The sequence below is a fragment of the Phyllostomus discolor genome, chromosome 12 (assembly GCF_004126475.2).
Source record: "Phyllostomus discolor isolate MPI-MPIP mPhyDis1 chromosome 12, mPhyDis1.pri.v3, whole genome shotgun sequence".
NCBI lineage: Eukaryota > Metazoa > Chordata > Mammalia > Chiroptera > Phyllostomidae > Phyllostomus > Phyllostomus discolor.
This window is the reverse complement of record NC_040914.2, coordinates 42,682,876-42,705,101: the sequence shown is the minus strand read 5'-3', so window position 1 is coordinate 42,705,101 and position 22,226 is coordinate 42,682,876. Positions and strand designations below refer to the sequence as shown.

Below are 22,226 nucleotides of genomic sequence, written 5' to 3'. Positions count from 1 at the left end.
CTCGCCGGCATGTCCTGAGACCGGCGGAGGAGGGTCACCGTCTGGGTCCCAGCATGGCTTGTGTCCCCGCTCCGCCCCTGGGGCTGCATGTGTCCGCCCCCAACAGCCCTGACCCACTTTTCGAGGCTGTGGGTTGTATTTGCCGCTGGTTTCAGTAGGAGTGGAGTTTGCTTTTTTCTTGTTTACTTTGTCGGTTTTGATCCCATTTAGGAGGAGAGAGACAAATGACTGTCTTGTGCCACTATGTTTAGATAGTAAGTCCTCTAATTATAATGTAAGTGGGCGGCATCACAGCATCACAGCAAAGAGCCTGGGATTTGGAGCTAGACACGCCCGGCTTCTCAAGTAAACTCCGCCACTGACTGTCCGCTGACAGACAGTCAGAGCATCAGTGCTGCTGTCGCTGAGACGGAAGTGTTCACATACCTGTCCCGTATTGTCATAAGGGGTGAGGTCGTATATCTCCCTCCGTCCTCGCTTCACCCGTGGTTCTCTCCAGGGCAGTGGGTGCCACAAGAGGGGCAGATCGCTTGCTCGGGAGCCCTGGGGAGACGACACTGCCCTCGCATGGCCGGGGTGTGGGGAGACGGGATGACACGTGGGCGGGGCTTCTTCAGAGAGAGGGGAGATGGGCCGGGACTCGACCTGGGTGCTAGGTGCTCCCTGGCCTAGATTCTGGGGTTGAGGGCTGGGGTGGGCAGCTTTGGCACCTTGTCATACGTCCTTTGCCTCCCGCACCTCTGCCAGCCCTGGGTGCCAGGGGGCAGGACCCCCGCCCAGGCTGCTCCGGATGGGGTCCGGGGAGGCTGGGATGCTGGACTGCAGGCGGATGCCGAGGCCCAGGAGTTAACTTCTCACCTTTGTTCCCAGGTCCCGGAGTCCCAGGTGACCATGGCTCCTGTCGTACTGGCCAGTGGCAGTGCCGAGGTGGCCTCTGCTGGCAGCAGCACCCCCAGAAGTCAGGGCGTCGCTGAGCCCATGGACACAGAACCCCAGGAGAGCAGCACGTGTGCTGACGGGAGGCACGGAGGCAAGAAGGACACAGAGGCGGACGGGAAGATGCAGGTGGACGAGAGGGCGCCGGGAGACGGAACACGGACGGCCGCGAGGACACAGGCGGGCGGGAAGACGCGGATGGACCCTACGGCGCAGAACAGGAAGGGAGGAGAGTCAGGCGGGAGTTCCCGGGAGGGAGTGGTAGCACGGGGAGGGTCAGAGAGGCGGGTGGAAAGGACTCCGGAAGACGGGAAGACGCAGGCGGGTGAGAAGACCCAGGGAAATGGAAGGATGCAGGAAGACCGGGGGACGCCGGCAGAGGGCAGCGGCCTCAGCCCGCAGACCCCGGAAGGGCCCTCTGGCCTGGGGAAACCCAGTTGCACGCTCAGGTCCGAGGCGGCAGCAGTCACAGCCTCTGGTAACCAACAGCAAACTCTGCTGCGTCCCCTGCGGGGGGGCCCCACGCTGCCCGCACAGTTGCTCCCTGAGGGCAGCTTGGAGCAGACAGGAGGAGGGAGAGGTTGGGTGCCAGAGCGGTCAGGCCCGGTCAAGGACACGCCAGCGGTGAGCCTGTCCCAGGGTCCTGCGCAGGAGCGGCCCGGGGAGGTGCTGTCTGTGGGGCTGGGCGCCTGTCCTCCCGCTGGCCTGAGCCCGGAGGTGCCCACTCTGCCTTCTCCTGGGACTGGCCTGTCGGATAGCCCACATCGGGGGCTGCCCAGCACCCCTGATTCCCAGCGCCCAGGGGCAGCCGCCTTCTTGCCCTCTGGGGACCCGGCCTTGCTGAGCTCTGCTCCTGCACTGCACCCGGGGCCAGAGACCCCCGCCCGGAGCCACCCACTGGAACCCACAGCAGCCGGCAATGAGGGGGCCTGCGCCAAGATGCCAGATGAGGAGGGGACGCCCTCAGGCCCCCGGAGCTGTGACCCTGGCCTCATCGATTCCCTGAAGAACTACCTGCTGCTGCTGCTGAAGCTGTCCAGCACAGGGGTGGGCGGAGGGGGCACGGAGCCCCAGGGGGGAGCAGCGCCCAGGGGTCCGGAACCCTCGCCCGCGCTGGCCCCCACGGTGGGCGTGGCCGGCCTGAGTCCTCGGACGTCGAGGCGCATCCTGGAGCACGTGGAGAACGACCACCTGCTGCAGAGCGCGCAGAACCTGCTGCTCAGCCCCTGCACCACCCGCCGCATCACGGGCCTCCTGGACCGGGAGGTGGCGGCCGGCCAGCAGGCCCTGGCTGCCGCTCGCAGCCACAGCCCCAGCCCCCTCAGCGTCCCCACCATAGTGGTGGGTGAGGAGGCGGGCCCTGGGCTGACCTCAGAAGCATCCAGGAAGGGTGAGGGAGAGGTTCCCCTCGAGGGGCCTGGCCTCCTGGGAACCTCCCGGGAGGGCAGCGTGGGGGGCCTGCTGGGAGAGGCGGGTGGGCAGGCAGCCTCTGGCCAGGGACCTCCGTCCCCAGAGAGCAGAGCTCAGGGACCCCTCCAGGAGGAGGGGCTCCCACAGGAGACGCCACCAGGGCTCCCCGCAGCGACCCCCGAGGAGCTGGCTCTGGGTGCCCGGAGGAAGAGGTTCCTCCCCAAGGTCAGAGCAGCGGGGGACGGGGAGGCCACCACGCCGGAAGAGAGGGAGAGCCCCACGGTTTCTCCTCGGGGACCCAGGAAGGGCCTCTCGCCTGGGTCCCCCGGCACTCCGGGGCGGGAGCGGCGCTCTCCGACCCAGGGGCGAAAGGCAGGCCTGCTGGAGGTGCCTCGGGCGGAGGAGGAGCTGGCCGCCGGAGACCCAGGCTCCAGCCCCAAGGCCAGCGGGCCGGACGCGGAGCCGGCCCTGGACACAGGCAAGCAGGAGGCCGAGGACAAGTCGAAGAAAGCCAAAGACCTGCTGAAAGGTGAGCGGCGGTGAGGGCGGGGCGCGGCTTCCCCGAGGGGGCCGCACGCAGAGGACGTTCCTGCTGTGGTCGGCTGGCACGGCACGGGCCGCTCGGGGTTTGCCGAGAGCCTCGTGAAGCTGCTCTCCTGTCACGACCCCGACGCCCGGGAGTCAGGAGGGCCCGCCTCTCTCGGAGTTGGTAACGGTGCCGACTCCGCACCCCTGCGAGAGGGCCCAGTCAGATAGAATGGAGCAGGGGCTCAGCACCCGGATTGGCTTCAGCAGCTACTGCCTGCCACCTTTGTCGTCGTCACCACCACGAGCCTGTCTTTGCAGACGCGCCCCACAGGCAGAGTGGTGGGGACAGGGCTCCAACGCAGGCTCCTGCAGTGGGGCCTGGCCTGCCAGGGGCAGGAGTCCCTCTCCTGGCCGCTGTCTGTGTCCTCAGCTGCAAGGCTTCCCTGGCCTGGGAGGGGGCGCGGCGGCGGGTTCTTCCTGGCTGGGATGTGTGCTTGGGGTCAGGGCAGACGCCCCAGAGATGCAGATGGGGCGCAGCGGAGGGCCAGGAGGAGTGGATTTGTGTGGAGACGTGAGTCCCTTGTCCCTCAGCCAGTTCCCCCGGGGACAGCCAGGGAAGCATGGGCCGGGCTGGAGAGGGCCCGGATGGAGCACAGGGACCCGGTCCCCTCACCCGGCCCCGCTCCCAGCCCCACAGGTGATTCGCAAGATCCGCGTGGAGCAGTTTCCGGACGCCTCGGGCAGCCTGAAGCTCTGGTGCCAGTTCTTCAACATCCTCAGCGACTCGGTCCTGACGTGGGCCAAGGACCAGCGCCCCGTGGGCGAGGAGGCCCGGAGGTAAGCTGCCAGAAGGCCGCCTCCCCTGACCCGGCGCCTCGCTGCAGCAGTCGTGACGGCAGCGCTGTCCCAGCACCTCGGGCCTGTCGCGCGTGTCACCCCCACAGCGCCCCTGAGACAGGCGCTAGCGCTTCTCGGTAGAGGGGAGGAGACCGAGGCCCCAGGTGTCACGGCCCTGGCCCGGAGTCACAGGCGAGTGTCAGGACCGCGAGCCGGACCCGTGTCGTCCGGCACCAGCGCTCGGCCCCGCCGCCCGCCCCAGGGCTCCCGGCGGCCTCTGCGAGCCGGCCCTGAGGAGCCTCGAGCCCTTGTGGCAGCCCCGGCTGCGCCGGGGTGACGGCCCTCACAGGAAGGGTCTCCCCTCTCTGCAGCGCAGGGGACGAGGGGCCGGCGGCCCTGGCCATCGTGCAGGCGTCCCCCGTGGACTGCGGCGTGTACCGCTGCACCATCCGGAACGAGCACGGCGCGGCCTCCACGGACTTCTGCCTGAGCCCCGAGGGTGAGCGCGCCCGCCCGTGCCCGCCCGTGCCCGCCCGCTCCGGGGGAGGGCGGGGCCGTCTGCGTGGAGGGCGTTCCGCGGCTCTGGGCGGGCGGCTGAGGCAGCGCGCTCTCTTTCTCCTCCACACAGTGCTGTCAGGGTTCGTGTCCAGAGAAGAAGGTGAAGGTACGGAGACCTTGGGCGAGGGGTGGGTGGCCTCCATCCCTGCCCAGCCGTCTGCTGAGGGGCCTTCTCCAAGGGCTCGGGGTCTGTTCCAAACGCCACGCGCACCTCCCCAGGCAGCTGCCTTTGCCTCCGGGTTCGGGACGCAGTGCCAGGGGGTGGTGCGGCAAGAGGTGGCTAAGGGGGCCATTCCCCAAGGAGTCCGTCAGCCCTGTGCCCTTCGCCCGTGTCCGAGCGCTTGACCAAGGGCAGGACGGGCCTGCAGGAGCCACCTTCCCCCGCCAGCTCCCTCCCAGCGTGTCTCGCGGTGTCCTGCGTGCTAGGTCCCCACGGGGAGCCCGCTGACAGTGTGGTTTCTGAGGCCCCACTGCCGATCTCCCTCCCCGCCATCTCTGGGGGAGGACCTAGAGAAAGTGCATTCCAGTGGGCTCCCTGGGGGCGGTGACGCACCCCGTCAGTGATGCGCGTTTTCAGGGCCCAGACCCCCGAGGAAGAGTCTGTGTCGCTCCTGCCAGAGACGTGCTCAGGATTCGGGCTGTGAAGGCGGCCGGTGGTGGAAGGGCCCCTAGGGTCCCACTGGCCCCCTGACACACCAGCTCCGCCCTGCACACACTCACTTAGTCACTCGTCATGTAACCGGTGCGCTCTGCTGAGTTGTCAAGTCAGATTCCATCAGCGTAGGATCTAACCTCGTACCTAGAGGCTCAGTACAGGCGTTCCTTCCTGTACGGCACTTCAAAGATGTTGCCTTTTTTACAACTTGAAGGCAGGAGCCTCCACCAGCCAAAGGGTCGGGCCCCCCTTTCTGCGGGGCTCACTCTGCTGTGGCGGCCCGGAGCCGCGCCCACAGCGTCTCTGAGGCGTGCTGTGGTGATTCTCCGACACCACTGGGCGTCCGGCCCGATCTCCCGGGCCGTCTCGTAAGCTCTGCTGTGCTTGGGTCAGACCCACTCACTGCCGCGGGCTGCCGAGCTGCCCGCGTCTCCCCGGCACATGGGTCTTCCCGCCCTCGTCTGTCTTCCCTCCGTGCGGTTGCCCTGTCACCGTCGCTCGCCGTGCAGGATTTCTTGCGTTCCAGGCTGTGTTGACTGCGTGACCATCCGGCGTGCCCCTCCACCGCGGGTGTCCCCTGCACGGGCATCCAGACCGCGAGGCTCGGTCGGGTTCCGGCGCACACTCCTGGCCAGGCCCCCGCACGTGTGCAGTGTGCTTGCTTTCTGCCCTCTCCGGAGTCACCTGACATCTGACTGTGTCACCTTTAGTGACGTCGAGATCGTCACTGGGTCCCTCCAGGTGTTTTTTGCCTGATCCATCCCTTCTAAAAGTAAAAAACAACAACTGTATCTGATACACCCGTGTTGTTACTAGGGGTTTTAACTGTCACTGATTATTGTCTAAATCCACTCATTCATTAGTGTTTGCAACATGGACTATTTGAATTGTATCCTTTTTTCTTCATTCATTCGCTGACTCCCTTCTGCAGAGGAGCAGTGGTTGTTGGTTACTCTGAGTTGGTGCCCTAGCGCCCTGCAAAGGTTTGGGTTTTCTGCAGGGGCAGGGGGTCGATTACATCTGTGATCATAGGGGTTTCTGATACGGTTGACATGTTCCGTACATTGCAGACACACTTTTTTCCACTGGTGACGTCATCTGATCTCCGCCGGTGGGAGCCCCATCGGGGGGTTGGCTCCTGTGTCCCGGTGACAAACCTCCACTCAGTGTCAGTAGCTTCTTTCCCTTCTGATCTGACCAGACGTCCCAGGTCCGTTCCCCCGGCCGTTTCTTCGGGGAGTGCCGGCTCCTCGTGGTGGGAAGCAGCGTTTCTCGGTCACAGTCGGAGCCCGGGGGCTCCCTGCCGCGGGCCTGGCCCTGCGCACTTTCTGTGCGAATCAGACGTGTCAGTCGAGGTGGAGTCATTTACTCGTGTGGTCAAAACACCAGACTCCCAAACAAAGTCATCCTGGTGTTCCGCGCTGGCTGCCCCTCCCACAGAAGCCCTGCTGCCCTCCGCAGGCACTGGCCACGCCCCGTCTCTGCGGGGGGCACTCCCGAGCACTGCCACACGACAGGGGCGTGCGTCAGATGCAGCGCCTGCCCTCGGGGGCCCACACCGTCGGTGCTGGGGGCCCCCGGCGTGGCCCAGGGAGCAGCAGTGCACAGACAGAGCACACTGGGCGGCGGGGGAGGCTGCCCCACCCCTCCTGCCCTGCACGCCCCGCCAGGGGGCGGAGCCTCTGTTCCCCACGTGTGTCCCGTCCGTTTCTCTCCAGTCGGAGAAGAGATCGAGATGACCCCCATGGTGTTCGCCAAGGGTCTGGCTGACTCTGGCTGCTGGGGCGACAAGCTCTTCGGGCGCCTGGTGAGCGAGGAGCTACGGGGAGGAGGACACGGGCACGGCCTTCGGAAGGCCTCCCAGGCCAAGGTCATCTACGGGCTGGAGCCCATCTTCGAGTCGGGCCGCACGTGCGTCATCAAGGTGTCCAGCCTGCTGGTGTTTGGGCCTAGCAGCGAGACGGCCCTGCTGGGCAGGAACTACGACGTCACCATCCAGGTGCCGTGCCCACTCCCATCCCCGGCCTCGCAGTGTCCCACCTCCTCCCCTCCCAGCCGGGTCCGTGGGGAAGCCGGGACGGGGGCAGAAGCCGTCAGCCTCGACCTTGTGGAGGGTCCTGGTGGTCCTTGAGGGGCGTCCAGGGCGTGGCCCAGGTGGCACCTCGGGGCCCTTGGCTCCCAAACCGCAGCTGTGCGGCAGAGACTCTTCCCGCCGCCCTCGCACGCGTCTGGCACAGAGGCCTCCGGTCGGGGCGAGGGGGTGCGTGTGGGCGAGCTGCGCCCGCCCGTCGACGGCTCCCCTGCTGTCCGCAGCATGGCCCCGGACCCGGCACGCACCCCAGGGTTCCCTGCGGGCCTCTGGCACGGGCCCGTCTCTCCGAGCTGGGCCGGGGAGAGGACGGCGGGCGCTCTCGATGACCGGGCTGGGTCCCCTGTCGCCCAACACAGGGCTGCAAGATCCAGAACATGAGCCGGGAGTACTGCAGGATCTTCGCGGCCGAAGCCCGGGCGGTGCCCGGCTTTGGGGAGGTGCCCGAGTAAGTGCGTAGGGCGGGGGCAAGCCAGGGTTCCGAGGCCCCCAGGGGCGGCCTGAGTCATGGCCACCTGCAGAAGGGCCCACAGCTGACCTGTGCTCAGCTTGGTGGTCCTACAAAACCCAAAAGTGAGGACGCAGGATTCCCTGCCCGCTTCAGGAAGGCCTCTGCCCTGGCCTTCGGCCTCCCCTCGCCCACCCCAGGCCCCCCCCAACCCAGTGTCTGCTCCTGGCAGAGTGCGGGCCAGCAGGTCCCGGGCCCTCTGGAGGCGGTGGGCTGGGCCCAGCCCCGCGGCTCACCGCTTGGGACCCCCCCCTCCATGGTGGCAGCAGCTGTCAGTGTGGGGTCTGCAGCGGTCGGCGCTCAGTGGGGGCTGTTTCCACTGTGACCCCAGAGCGCCTGCTCTCGAGGGCTGGGGTCTGGCTGGCACTGAGCCACAGCCTGGCTGAGCCCTCTCTGGAGGGTTCCTTTCTGCCCCTCCCCCAGGCTCCGAGTCCTCCTGGGGCAGAGCGTGGTCCGGGTCTGCCCCGACCGCAGCACGGACAGGACTCTGAAGCCGGCGGCCTCCGTTTCCTCTCCCGAGCTCCCCGCCCTTGCTGTCCCTCGGCCCCGGGACTGGGGGTTCTTTCTCGGGAGGGCCCTCCTCCTGCATCCGAGACCGTCGAGTTGAGATGGCGGGGGGCTCTCTGCCGCCCTGCGCCCTGCTCACTGCGGGCGGCACTGTGTTCAGGATCATCCCGCTGTACCTGATCTACCGGCCGGCGAACGCGGTCCCGTACGCCACGCTGGAGGAGGACCTGGGCAAGCCCCTGCAGCCCTACTGCTCCCGGGACTGGGGCTCCGCCGCGGCGCCGGCGCCCGGCAGCTCGGAGGCCGTGCAGAAGTGCCAGGCCTTCCAGCACTGGCTGTACCTGTGGACGAACGGCAGCTTCCTGGTCACGGACCTGGCAGGTAGGAGGGTGCGCGTGTGCGTGTGTGCACGCACTCACTCGTGTGAGGACAGGCGCGGGGCAGAGGACAGGGCTTGTGCGCTGGTCTACAGCCCGCTTTTGTGACCCCTCGCCCCGCCTGTTCACGACACCCTTGTGCAGTGGAGCGGACAGGCGGGTAGCCCTGTGCGTGCAGCCCCAACGCACACCGGGGCCTCCTGCGGCTCTAGTCAGAACCGCGGGCACGCAGGCAGGCCCACGCGCCAGGCTGCACGCGGCTTCTCGCAGCGCCTGCTCCCCGTGCGCACGCAGAAGCCAGTCTCACCCGGGGTCACATCTCTGCTGGTCCGCCCCGATTTCCTTCCCTCTTCCCCTCCTCCCTCTTCCCCAAACAGACTCATCTGTTCAGAGGAAGGAGAAAGCTTTAGCTCAGACCCAGAGGCCAGCCCAGCTGGTGACCCGGTCTGACCCAGTAGGGGCAGGGTTGCACGGCCGGAGGAGTTTGGCATTTAGGAGTAGGAAAAATTGAACTTCTGCTTGGACTCGTAGTGGCCATTACTGAGTGAATGAGTGAACGTGACTTTGCTCGTGTCGCTGAGCTCCGAGCCCAGCCCCTCACCTGTGAAAGCGGGACCGTTGCCGCGCCTGTTAATACAGAAGTGCCCACGGCGCCTGCCACACAGGCCGGTGGCGACGACCCCCTGCGCCCTGACGCCTGGAGATTTTCCGTCCCAGGGGAAACCGTCCTGGAGACACAGGGGCCCTAGAGCCAGCCCCGGCTGCACCGACTTGGCTCCTAACCCTCTGTCCTTTCAGGGGTCGACTGGAAGGTGACCGATGTGCAGATCGCCACCAGGCTGCGGGGGTGAGTGCTTCGGGAGGGCGGAGCGCCTTCTGCGCATCTTCCTCCAGCCTGACGTGTCCACGCTCGCCCGGCTCTTCGTCCTTGAGGTGCCGGGCCCAGGTGGTCCCAGGCGCCCCCGAGGGGCTGCACCCTGCCCCGCACCTGGGCCGGCAGCCGTTGATGCCCGCACACAGGGCCACCTGCCGCTCCTCCTCCCCTGGCTGTGCCTGCCCCTCCCCCTCCCACTCACCGTGCAGACGAGCGTGGGCGCCCTGAGCAGAGCGGCGCCCCGGGGTCTGCTCTCATTCACGTTAGAGAGGCAGGTTGTCCTCACGCCGATCAGTGCCCCACACGACGAATTCCCTGCGCCAGGGCGTGATGAGGCCTCAGTGTGGAACTGAGGCTTCAGATCCCGCCGCCTCAGGCGGCACCGGGAAGGCGCCCCAGCGCTCCCAGGTGGGACAGTCTGTGCCATGGGTGGCCACGACGCCCTGCCACGGCCGTCCCAAAGCCGGCCCCCCCAGGACCCTCAGTTTGGGCCGGACTCCCACTCAGCTGCCCCTGTTTGGCTGCAGATACCAAGGCCTCAAGGAGAGCTGTTTCCCCGCCCTGCTGGACCAGTTCGCCGCCTCCCACCAGTGCAGCCCCTTCTGTGAGATGCTGGGGCTGAAACCGCTCAAGGGCCCCGAGGCCGCCCACTCCCAAGCCAAGGCCAAAGGCTCCAAGAGTCCATCTGCTGGGAGGAAGGGCTCGCAGCTGAGCCCTCAGCCCCAGAAGAAAGGCCCACCCAGCCCTCAGGGCACCCGGAGGAGCGCCCCGAGCTCCAAGGCCGCTCCTCAGGCTGCAGGGGCAGTCACCACCCAGGTACTGGGAGAGCCCCCCAGCCGAGAGGGGAGCTCGCAGGCCCAGGGCACGCGGTAGCCCCTGCGAGAGGCTGGGGGCCTTCACCCGGCCGCAGACCCACAAGGAAGCAGCTCGACCTGACGGAGACCTTCCCAGCGTGGACCGGCCAGGAAGGCACGCCAAGCCGGCGGCTCCGGGGCCTCCCGGCACGGCCTCTCCCCAGTCAGCTCCTCCCCAGGCGGCTCCGGCTCCGGTGCGTGGCACACAGCCCAGTGGCCTCCTCTGGTGCCATGTCACCCGGGGCTCCCAGGCCCCGCTCCCAGTGCCCCGGGGGCTGAGGCCCTCCTTGAAGTTTACACTGGCCACTGCTGGAGGCTCCCCACGTCCTCTGCATGAGTTTGCACCCAACCCCTGGCCCCAGCCAGACCCTGCTGTGAACGGCGTCCCCTGGGGCGTGCAGGCCAGCACTCACCCCTGCCTTTGCTCCACCCCGACCTCTCCCTGACCTCAGGGTTCGGGGCTCCCTCTGCTGCGTGACTCTCAGGGCGTCTTCTCCCTCAGGCAGCTTGGCCTCCTCCATCCCAGCTTAGCCTGCAGCGACCCTGCCCCCGAGCCCCACCTGGCGCCTGTTCTGTCCTTGTGCGGTGGTCTTTGGTGACACGTGTTCTTGCTTCTCCTTCCCTCGTCTCCCAGGCACTCACTTGCCTGCTGCTCATGCTGTCTTGCACCCCTCCCCCACCTCTAGCTTGGAACCCAGTTGCAGCCTGCTGCCTGCCTTTCATGACTCTGCTCGTCCCTGTGTCTGATGGCTTTCCTAGCCCGGCCCCCCACCCTGCCCCCCAGGACCCAGGTGAAGAGCAGACCCTCCGGCCTCTAGTCCACCTCAGTCCACTCCTCCCTGCTTGTCCACGCCCCCCTCCCGTGAGGGGAGAAGTGGCACGGGGTGGTCAGCAGCCGGGGCCAGAGGGAGAGTGTGGACTTGGAGGGCCTGGGTGCTCCGTGCTGACAGAGGTGGCTCGTGTGGAGCTCACATCTCCTGGCTGCGGTGGACGGCTGGGGGTTTGGGGAGGGTGCCAGCCAGCTGCCCACTGCGGTGGAGGGCTGTCTCTGTGCCTGGGACCCAGGGCCCCTGTCCCAAAGCATTAACTCTGGATCCTGAATCTCCAGCTCCAGGACCTAGTGCGTGAGCTCCCAAGGAATTGCTGTACTTGGCCCAGGACCCTGTGCCCTTCCTGGGAGCCCCTCCTGCAGGCCCTGGGTGTGGGCAGGGGTCTGGAAGTAGCCCACTCCCCTTGGAATTCAATAAAGGCAGCAACTGTGTCCCTTGCTCACCCTCGTCCGGTGTGGTTGTAGGTGTGCGGACTCTGGGTCCCCTCTCCCCGGGCGGGATTTCCGAGGCAACCTGCAGCCACTGGGCGCCTGGAAAAATGAACCCGTGTTTTGCTCTGCACTGACATTCAGTCTGAGCCTTCCATGGCCACAGCTAGACAGCCCAGCTGCTTGTGCGGCTGGGCTGATGGCTGTGGCCTCAGCAGGGGGACTGGGGACTCGGGGCCAGGTCGGCATTGCTTCTTCCTTTGGGGGAGGAGCACAGAGAAGGAGCCCAGGCTAAAGCTGAGCCGTGGGCTCCGGGGAAACGCCAGTGTCTTTGGCTTTTTCCACAGCAGCCAGCTCAGCCCAGGGGACAGCCAGCGTCTACCTCCCAGCCACTCACTGACCACTCCACCTCCCCCACAGCGGAGAGGCTTCTCAGCCCCCGTGCCCTCCCAGCCCCTGACCTACCCCACCACGGCCCAGGCTTTTCCCTGCCTGGTATTTGCCCCACCCTGTTGACATTCTCTCGTGGCTTCCCCCCACTTTGTCCTCTTGCCCTCTTGTGCCCCACTCTCCCAGCCTGCCTGTGCAGGTTGCCTCAGTGATTGGAGCCGGGACGCTTTCCACCCGTCCATCCACACATCCTTTCACCTGTCCATCTGTCCATCATCAGTCCATCTATCCGTCCACCCACCCATCCATCCATCAGTCCACCTATCCGTCCATACACCTGTCCATTCATTCGTCTGTTCATCCATCCATTCTCCTGTCTGTCCTTCCGTCCATTCACCCGGCAGATGTGCGGTGAGCACCTGCCTGCTTTGCAACGGACAGCTGTTGGGGGTCAAAGATGTAAGATGTGGTCTCAGAAGAGATCCTTTCCATTAAGTTTCTCCATCCTCTTTTATCACAACCCCATTTCGAAATCTTGAAACCTGTGGATTAGCTGGTAAAAATTAACCATTTTCAACCAAAATTATATAACCTAGCAAGACAGTGAGCATGGCTAACACTTCCATCCGCTTCCACACCGGGCCATGAGACCCAGTGTTCACGGTGAGGGGCTTGGCCTGTCTGCAGGGCCCAGGGGCCAGGCGCCTCAGCTGCCAGTCGCCTGGAATTGTCACTTAACTTTCTGAGGGAGCCTTGGCCGGGGTGCCGGGACCTCTCTCCCAGCCTGGTCCCGAGGCTCGGTCCAGGAGAGCGCTGAGAGGCAGCGGCGGTAGCAGACCCCTCTCCACTCTGCTTCCCTGCCCGTGGGGGAGACAGCACCACAAGTCGCTGGCCAGTTCAGAGCGGATGCTACGTCCTGTGCGCCGGGACCGCCTCACAAGGGGTCGTGTCCCCGCCGGGGCCACAGCCGGGTTTCTGACAAACGGTTGCTTCTCACAGTCAGGCTCACGGCTCCTGCACCGTGGGGGTCCTGACAAGACGGGTGACGGGTTGGTTCACCTGTGCTGTAAAGTGCGCTCTTCGGTGACGTTCACAGCGTTGCGCCGTCCTGTGGATACCGGTGGTGGGTCAGGCGTGATGGGGGAGGAAGGCACCTCCAGGTCCAGAAGGGCCCAGGGTGGTCGAAACAAACTCCTGCCCCCTTACAGCCGTGGCTGTAGGTTCGGGGGGGGCTCGGCAGGAGGGGCCTCGTGGGGGAGGGAGCGGGCAGCCCAGGTGCTCGGCTTTCCTGGCCTTCAGAGCCCCCTCTCAGAGTGCCCACCTGATGACAGGGGCTGCCGTCGCGCCTCCCTGTGGCTGCAGACCAGAGGACCCGGCGCGCAAGAGGCGGTGCGGCCGCAGCACAACAGGTGGTCTCTCCCAGAGCCCGGGGGCCAGCCGGAGGGCCACAACTCAAAAGGATAATAGATTCTGGCCAGAGAGTCATATGGTTCCAAGCCCTGGGTTCCCGTTTCCAGTCAGTACTTGCCACAAGCCTCACATCGCTCAGCTCTGCCACAGGCCCTGAGTGGCCCCCGGTGCACCTCAGGCGGACAGAGGCCTCATGCGCCGGGGACCCTGCCAGGCCCTGTGGCCCAGTGGCAGAGCCATCTCTGCTGACAGCTTTCCCAGCTAGACGGCCTGCATTTGCTCTAGGCCCAACCCAGAGCGGCAGCCTTTCTAGGTCGCTCAGTGAATGGCTTGGGGCAAGAAACCCCTGGTTGGCTTTTTTTTTTTTTTTAACCAGAATTGGGCTATTGTGGTAAGGGATACAAAATGCTATAATTTGGACTTCTGGCCAAGATGGAGGCGTAGGTAGACACACTGTGCCTCCTTGCACAACCAAGACAGGGACAGCAACAACTTAGAAACAGAATAACAACCAGAACGGACAGAAAATTGAACTGTATGGAAGTCAGACAACCAAAGAAGTGAAAATAGACCCGTTCATCCAGACCAGTAGGAGGGGCGGAGTCGGGCAGCTGGGCGCAGGTCGAGGTGTGGAGAGCAGAGAGCGTTGGGACTGGGCACGTGAGGCATCCGGGGTGCACAAGACCGCAGCGGGTGGACCCTGAGCACACAAGCAACAGCTGGCAGACCCAGCGAGGCGGCGATTGTGAAGCAAGGCACTGCATGCAACCCAGGATCCCAGCGCTGGGAAATAGAGCCTTGGGGCACTTATTGAGAACACCTGTGGGAGTTGAGGCGCAGGGAGAGACTCCCAGCCTCACGAGAGAGGTCCTTGGAGGGTCCCACAGGGTGCACAAGCCCACCCACATGGGAATTGGCACCAGAGGGGCCCAGTGTGCTCGGGGGAAGCAGAGGAAGGGACTGGGGTCCAACGGAGAGCAGAGCAAGCGCCATTGTTCCCTCTCGGACCCCCACCCCCACATACAACATCACAACCCAGCGACTGTGGTGCCCTGCCCTGATGAACGCCTAAGGCTCCGCCCCTCATACGTAACAGGCCGACCAGATCAAAGGGGAAAAAAAGGTGGTTCAAACAGAATTGAAAGCTCCAGAATCAGTACTTAAATGACCCAGAGATAGCCATCCTATCAGATGCACAGTTCAAAACACTGGTGATCAGGATACTCACAGAATTGGTTGAATATGGTCACAAATCAGATAAAAAAATGAAGGCTACAATAAATGAAATGAAGAAAAATGCACAGGGAACCAATAGTGATGGAATGAAAGCTGGGTCTCACATCAATGGAGTGGATCAGAAGGAAGAAAAAAAAAACGAAAAAGAATGGAGAAATAAGAATTCAAAAAAATGAGGAGAGGCTTAGGAACCTCCAGGACACCTTTGAATGATCCAACATCCAAATTATAGGGGTGCCTGAAGGAGAAGAGGAAGAGCAACAAGTGGAAAACTTATTTGAACAAATAATAAAGGAGAACTTCCCCATTCTGGCAAAGGAAATAGACTTCCAGGAAGTCCAGGAAGCTCAGAGAGTCCCAAAGAAGTTGGACCCAAGGAGGATCACACCAGGACACATCATAATTACATTAGCCAAGGTAAAAATGAAGGAGAGAATCCTGGAAGCAGCAAGAGAGAAGGAGACAGTCACCTACAAAGGAGTTCCCATCAGACTGTCAGCTGATTTCTCAAAAGAGACCTTACAGGCAAGAAGGGGCTGGAAAGAAGTATTCCAAGTCATGAAAGGCAAGGACCTACATCCCAGATTGCTCTATCCAGCAAAGCTTTCATTTAGAATGGAAGGGCAGATAATGTGCTTCTCAGATAAGGTCAAGTTAAAGGAGTTCATCATCACCAAACCCTTATTTTACTAAATGTTAAAGGGACTTATCTAAGAAAAGAAGATAAAAAACATGTATAGTAAAATGAGAGCAAACTCACAGTTATTAACAACCACGCCTAAAACAAAACCACAAGCAAACTAAGCAAACAACTGGAACAGGAACAGAACCACAGAAATGGAGGTCACATGGAGGGTTAGCAACAGGGGAGTGGGAGGGGGAGAGAGGGGAAAAGCTACAGGGAATAAGTAGCATAGATGGTAGGTTGAAAATAGGGGGAGGGCAAGAATAGTACAGGAAATGTGGAAGCTAAAGAATTTATGACACATGGACATGAACTAAAGGGGGGAGCATAATCAATAAACTATATTAAAAAATAGGAGGAGGTTAAGAATAGTGTACGAAACACAGAAGCCAAAGAACTTACATGTACAACCCATGGACCTGAATTGAAAGGCGGGGAATGTGGGTGGGAGGGGTTGTGCAGGGCGGAGGGAAATAAAGGGGGGGAAATGGGACAACTGTAATAGCATAATCAATAAAATATATTTAAAATAAAAAAGAAACGTATCTGGCTATTTGAGCTTCCACTCCGAACGCAAAACCTCTGGTGAACCAGCCTGTGAACAAATACAACCTGCACCAGAATTCTGTTCTGCTACTCGGGCCCAAATAGCCTTAAAAGGGTTTCCGTAGGTTTTCCCTGTGTCTTCTAACAACGAGTCTACTTCATGCAGTTTCTTCTGAGTGTAACTCCTCTGTGTCCTGCCGCGGTTCTGCCTCTCACCCCCTGGGCTGTGTCGCACGTGGACTCTGGGTCCTGGCCGATCGGTGGTGTCGTGTGGGGCAGGGCCCGGGCCTCAGCTTTGTCACTCGGTGCTGTGGACACCCCTGAGCTGACCGAAGTCGGGGAGGCGGGCCCACCCATTCACTAAACTTAACGAGAAAATGGAATCTGTACACCAAGTCCCACCACCTTGCTAGTCTTTAGTGAGAAATTGAGCCACCTGCGAAACCGGACACTAGCGTTCACCTAGCAAGTGAAGAGCCGTCCCTTCTCCTCCTGAAAGGAAAAGGTTCGAGGGAGGCCTAGTTATGAGAAAGTTGTTGGGTGAGCTTAGAACCAGCCCGACGAAGCCCAGTGCAAACCGAGCGTTCCGGGCCACGTGCACTTGAGTGGCTGCTTAACCTGCCTGAACGGAGGTGCCTCGTGTTTTAGAAAACCCTTTCCCTGGCAGTTGCAGATCGCCTGTCGTAGGCGGTAATTACAAGTCCTGGGCACATGACAGTGAACCAAACAGATACACACGCTCCGCCCTCGTGGCGCTTAGTCCAGTGGGGGAGACAGACATGAACAAACACGCTAATTAGTGTGTCATGGCAAACACAGTAGTGAGTGCTACAAGGCAGAAGAATGGGAGAGAACCCCAGCAGGGCGTGGGACCTAAATCAGGCTGGGGGCGGGGCGGGGGCTTAGGGGCTGACCCACGGGTGTGACGCCTGAGCTGAGGCCCTGGAAGATGCCGGTCAGAGGCAGGGGAACAGAGTCCTAGGCAGAGCAGACAGTCCTGCGAGGCTCCGAGCCAGGGTCCAGGACGGGGGCAAAGGCGGCCCGTGTGGAGTGTGTGTGGTGAGCCAGAGCACTGTGGTGCCGTGGCAGGAGGTCCAGAGAGGGACAGGCCGAGCCGTGGGGGGACTTCTGCCCTGAGTCCTGCAAGCAGCGGTGCCTCTGTTAGCATCCGCTGCAACTGGAGGTCGCAGAGCAGCCCCCGAGAGAAAACCGAGGGCTGTGGTCTAGACCGAGAGCAAGTTACTCGGTCCTCGGGAAGAAGTCGTAGGCAGTGGGGGAGCTGGGCGGGAGCCACCTCGGGTGGGCGCGGCCGCTCCGGAGGTCCCCGGAACCCAGGCTCCCCTCTCTCGGTCCTGCCAACCCACGCAGGAGCGATAATGGACCCCGAGTGCAACGTCCTGCGTGGAGGAGCCGAAGTGACGGCCGTGTCGTCACACACCAGACGGCCACATCTCCGTCGTGTGCAGAAGAGTCCGCAGATAGTGTCTAGAGTTGAAAATAAAAAAAATCGCATCTATACTTACATTTCTTGTCATCTGTCTGCGTGTCTGTCCGCCCATTCATCCGTCCACCCACCCACCCATTCATCTGTCCATCTGTCTTTCGTTCATCTGTTTGTAGAGGTCGCTACCTGGAAATGAGGAGCAAGAACAGCGTGTGTGTAGTCGTTAGGGTGGCTGTTGGGGGATGGGACGGCCTCTGGCTTCGCCAGCCCCGGCCTCCCCGAGACGAGACGGCCCAGTGGTGAGCTTCCTCTGCATTTCCGTTGCCGCCCACTCGTTGGGGTTTTACTTCGAACCGGCCTGCAGAGAGACCCGGCTCCTTTGGCTGCAGTAAATGCCTGTCGGAGATCGGCGTGTATCCCACCAGGCACATTTGAGCCCCATCGATGAGCTGCTAAGACTGAGGGAACTCGGCCAGCTGGGGGTGTCTGTCAGTCAGGAGGCTGTGGTCGGATGGCTGGAGCCAGCTCTGGGTGGGGGGGCACCTGCTGACACCCAAAGGTCCTGGAACCCGTGAGGCACTGTCCTCGCACCTCAGAGCTGATGTGGTTCAGAGACGGCTCTTTCCTGTTATTTGCAAAGGGCTTCGATGGGGAGCAGCCACCAGACCCTGAGCGGCAGGGGCCAGTGCACACACGAGGATGACCCTGGCAGCACACACCCGGGGGGTGGAGTCCCAGCAGGACAGGACTGTGTGGGTTCCTGGGCTGAGGTGATGGGCTGGTCAGCTCTTCTGGCTGCTGGTTTTCAGTAGTTTCAGTAGTGCGTCCAGGCCCGGGAAGGCCATGTGCTTGTGGGTCAGACCGCCCTCCCCCCCCCTCCCCTCCCCTTCTGTCCTCCCCTCCCCTTCTTCCCTCCCCTCCCCTCCCCCCCCCTCCCCTTCTCTTCCCTCCCCTCCCCCCCTTCTTCCCTCCCCTCTCCTCCCCTTCCCTTCCCTTTCCGTTTTTCCTTTTTTTTTTTCTTCCTTTTCTTCTTTGTGAGAAACCTCAATAATAAGAGGCTGTATGACAATGAAGGATTCAACACTGGCCACATACAGAAGGGGAAGCCTTTCAATTAGAAACACTTCGCCTGTGAACACGGCGACACGTTTCGACGTTTAAAACTCGGCAGAAGCGGGGCCGCCCTGTGCCCGTGGCTTTCCCAGGACAGGCGATGCAGCTGCGGGCCCCCCCCCCCCCCGTGTGTCAGTTCCCCTCGGACGACATGTCCCAGCAGAGGGAAACCGGATGCTTTAGCTGGAGTCTGGCAGCCCGGGAGGTGCACCAGCCGCTCCAAAGCGTCCCTCGTGCCGGAGGAACAATGCTTTCGGCCGACCTTCTGCCCAGGGACCTGGCGCACAGGCCGAGGGTCCCATCGAGGGAGGATGGACTCTGAGGAAGGGTCCGGCAAAGGCGGCGGCTCTGTCCGTTCGCTCTCGGATGACACGCGTCTCTGCTGTGGGACCCACGTCACTGCTGACGGCGGCTGCGGGCGCTCCTGCCGGGTCTCCGTCACGAACCGATTCCCGCTTCTGCTTCTGCGTCCCCTTGCCGGAACGCGACGCCACGGCCCAACCCGGCAGACCGAGTCTCTCACGCTGTCCTCACGAATAGCACAGACGTTCGGCTTGCCAGCAGGGGTGCCGTCACCTGGGGGTGCCATTCCGAGGGCCCCTTCAACACTGTCACGGCCGGTCACGGCACCGCACGAGCCCAGAAAGGTGGGCTCCGCTCCAAGGCTGGGCCCGGCCCCGTGTTCGTAGTCGTGTCTGGAACGGACGGCTGACATACTGACTCCCGAGCCGGGGTCCACGACCGGCAGTGGGTGGGGGTCGTCGCCCAGGTCGAAAGGCACCTTTTGGTGTCGCTCAGGTTCTGAGGCCTCAGCAAGACCACAGCCCTCTGCCGGTCCGCTGACGTGGACAGAAGCTGCACGCAGCCAGCCCTCTGCAGGGCAGTCCAGGTCACCCATCTGTGCACGAGGAGGTTGCCAGTTCTGCGGAAGTGTTTTTCTCAGATTTGTAAACATCACCTCCTACAGCACAGAACACCATGTATAATGTTGAGATTTTTTTTTCCTGTTTTTTAGCCCATTTGGATAAAAGTAGGCAGGCCCTGGTTTGGAAATCTGACCACGTGCAGCTTCCCTGTCCAGCCAGAAAGTGTTGAATCCTCAGGTCAAGGCGTCCCCCCACCCCCACCCCCCGAATGCCGGTGGGTCCGTACCCTGCATCAGAAGTCAGACGTTTCTGGATGCTTTCCACGCTCTCAACTTCCTGTTCCTCCTCTGCTAGGACAGCAGTAGGTTCATGATACGAGTTTTACCGGAGTTCCCCCACTGTCCACGCCAAACCACAGGACAGAGGATTTCTTGGCGTCCTTCATCCTCGTGGCAACAGCCTGAGGGGGCGGGCAGCCTGGGGTTCGGTGTGCAGAGGGTGGTGGCAGCTCTGGAGGTGGCTGGGCCTGGACGGGAGGGGTGGGCTGGGGCAGGGCAGTGGCACCCGAGGTGGGGCTGGCCGAGGGGGTGCCTTGCCCCCGAGGGGTGGCCAGGACCGAGTGACCTGGGGCAGGCCATTGGCCTTGCTGCTCCGGTTCCCCCCCCCCCACAGCTGTTCCAGACAAAAGGCCTGACTCCCCCAGCTGCCGCTGCAGCCCTGGCTGGCATTTCCAATCAGACGAAACACCCTGGTCTCACACTAAACCTCTTTGGTCCCACGCCCCACCCCTCCCGCCCGTGCGGCGTCTCACTGGAACAGGCCGTGGACGGACCCAGAGTCCTCGCTCCCCCTCCCCTGAAACGGGCAGAGGCCGTTTTTGATGTCAGGGAGCCTGACAGGAGAATACAACTCACAGCCATCCCGTCTAAGTGTGGGCCCGGAGTCCGTCCGTCCTTGCCAAGCTGCCGGGGAAGTGGGCCCATGAGGTGGACAGGGGACGGCTCCCATGTCAGCTCAGATCTCCCGGGGAGGAACATGCAGCACAGCGGCCCGTGCTCCCCCTCGGCCGGGTCCGCTTCTCCGTGGTGCTCCCTTTACCATGCTGGCCCCCAGGACACACCCCCGCGGGGGCAGGTGGGGGGACGTGGTGACCGGTCCCTACCTCAGGGGGCGCTTACGAGGGTTATTCGGGATACTGCAGGCGAAGCTCTCGGCACAGCCTGGCGCACACCAAGCTCTCAGCGGTGCTGTCGCTGTCCCTGTCTCCTGGGACCACAGCACCCGTCTCGGGGGCCCCCACACACCGCTCTTCTCCACCTTGGGAGCCGCCGGTGTTCCTCCCCTCACTCAAGTTGAGGCGGCCGGCAAGCGTCTCTCTCCCCCACCCCTGGAGCAGCGCCGCCTCCCACCCCACAGCTGGCCAGCGGTGCTGGCCTCCCGCGTGGCGCCTGGTTCTCCACAAACTGCCACGGTCACGGAACCGGAGGGGACTGGACACGACCTTTGGAAAAGTGGAGCTTGCTCCTGTGGGCACAGGGGAGCGGGAAGGAGGGTTTCAGCACGAGGCACGGGGTATGTCGGCAGGTCCGCGCAGGAAGAGCAGTTGGCGCCTGTCCGAGGAGGGTCGGCGAGGAGCTGGGGCCTCCCAGTCGCCGGTGCAGCACTATCAGTGGAGTTCCAGCCGCGCAGAGCGGGGCGAGATAGGCCCCGACAGTCTCAGCGTCGAGATGTGGCACTCAGAGGCGTCTGTTTCTGTTCTAACAGTCGTGTTTAATTTGTGGCTCCCCACGCGTGAGCACCTTCCGCAGGGACACAGCGGGGGCCACGCCAGACCGCTTCTCCGACAGAGAGAGAAGGCGGAACCGTCAAAGAATTGTTTTTTTTTTTAAAGATTTTATTTACTTATTTTTAGAGAGGGAAGGGAGGGAGATAGAGAGAGAGAGAGAGAGAGAGAGAGAGAAACATCAATGTGCGGTTGCTGGGGGTTCTGGCCTGCAACCCAAGCATGTATCCTGGCTGGGAATCGAACCTGGGACACTTTGGTTCCAAGCCCGTGCTCAAAGAATTATTTCTGCCTATATATAAATAACCAGCTCGTCAGTGGTGACTCGGTGCCAGGCTCCGGGCCGACGAGGCTGTGGAAATCCAGACGAATCGTCCCAGAGCCCTCGCCCGAGGCTGCAGGAAAACCGTGCGCCTCCGAGGGAGGACCGAGCTTTTGGTCTGAAAGCCACGAACGGTCTCTTCGAGCCCAACGGGATGACGTGAATTAAGAACGACTTTGGTTTATAGAACAACGTCTTACCCTGGCTCCAGCGGAAAAGGGGAATCACAACCTCTTGTGACATAAAAAGCTAAGACGAGACGGCGAGGCAAGAGGCTAGGAGGTAGAATCACAAGGCAAACATTCTTCCCAAAGTAGCGACCGGTTGGATACTGGGAAACGGGGCTCGCCTACCCGCTGGGGGGAACCGCCCTGCCTGGCGGCCTCGGGCCCTCCCGGCTGTTGGGCCGGGGGTCCTCACGTGACTTGCCCTTTCTCATTGGCTGGGAGAGGTGAGCCCCAGACCCCTTCTTCTGATTCGTTTTGGGTAATGGCCACGCGTGCCCATCTGTTCTCTGTGAACAGAGGGGGCCCTCCACCAAGAGGTGGACGGTATCAGGTAAAGAGCTCTTGCACGGTTGTCGGGAGCTGACCCACGGCCGACCCTTGACACAGTCGGGACAGATGAGACGCGTCCACACAGCAGAGGTGACTGTGGCCGGGTCTCCTGTCTGTCTCCTCCCGTGTGCCTGTCCCTGCCAGCAACAGGGGGTGGGGTTTTTGGACGCCTGTGCTTTATAACAAAAAATCTGCACGATGCCTCTCATTCTGCACGAAATGACTTATTGACCACAGAACAGAAATCCCTAACAACCGTAATGCTGCCTACTTCCCCCGCCTGGGAAGTTAAGGGCAAAATTAAACTAGGGGCAGACCAGCTGCCAGAACACTGGAGGAAGCTGTTGCTAGGAATGCTTAAGGAGTCAGCACTTAAAAGCTCAAGATTTATTAGAGCCACTACCCCTCCCATACCTAGACAGGAGTGTTTATTGATGGGAGCAGGTGGGAAAAAAGGAAGGAGTTTTAATTAAATATAATAAT

The 22,226-nt window shown here is 62.4% G+C and overlaps 1 protein-coding gene across 2 annotated transcripts in view; it reads left to right on the top strand.

Moving 5' to 3' along the window:
• ALPK3 (alpha kinase 3) overlaps positions 1-11,405 on the top strand; it is a 35,824-nt gene extending 24,419 nt beyond the window's left edge. For both annotated transcript variants that reach the window (XM_036012318.1, XM_036012317.1), the window contains 9 exons: positions 871-2,875; positions 3,564-3,711; positions 4,083-4,210; positions 4,340-4,375; positions 6,643-6,923; positions 7,373-7,461; positions 8,189-8,409; positions 9,204-9,252; positions 9,807-11,405. In XM_036012318.1, coding sequence (XP_035868211.1) covers positions 871-2,875; positions 3,564-3,711; positions 4,083-4,210; positions 4,340-4,375; positions 6,643-6,923; positions 7,373-7,461; positions 8,189-8,409; positions 9,204-9,252; positions 9,807-10,152 — 3,303 coding nt within the window. In that variant the 3' untranslated portion in view covers positions 10,153-11,405. The remainder of the gene's footprint in view (positions 1-870; positions 2,876-3,563; positions 3,712-4,082; positions 4,211-4,339; positions 4,376-6,642; positions 6,924-7,372; positions 7,462-8,188; positions 8,410-9,203; positions 9,253-9,806) is intronic.
• Positions 11,406-22,226: the final 10,821 nt, after the last annotated feature.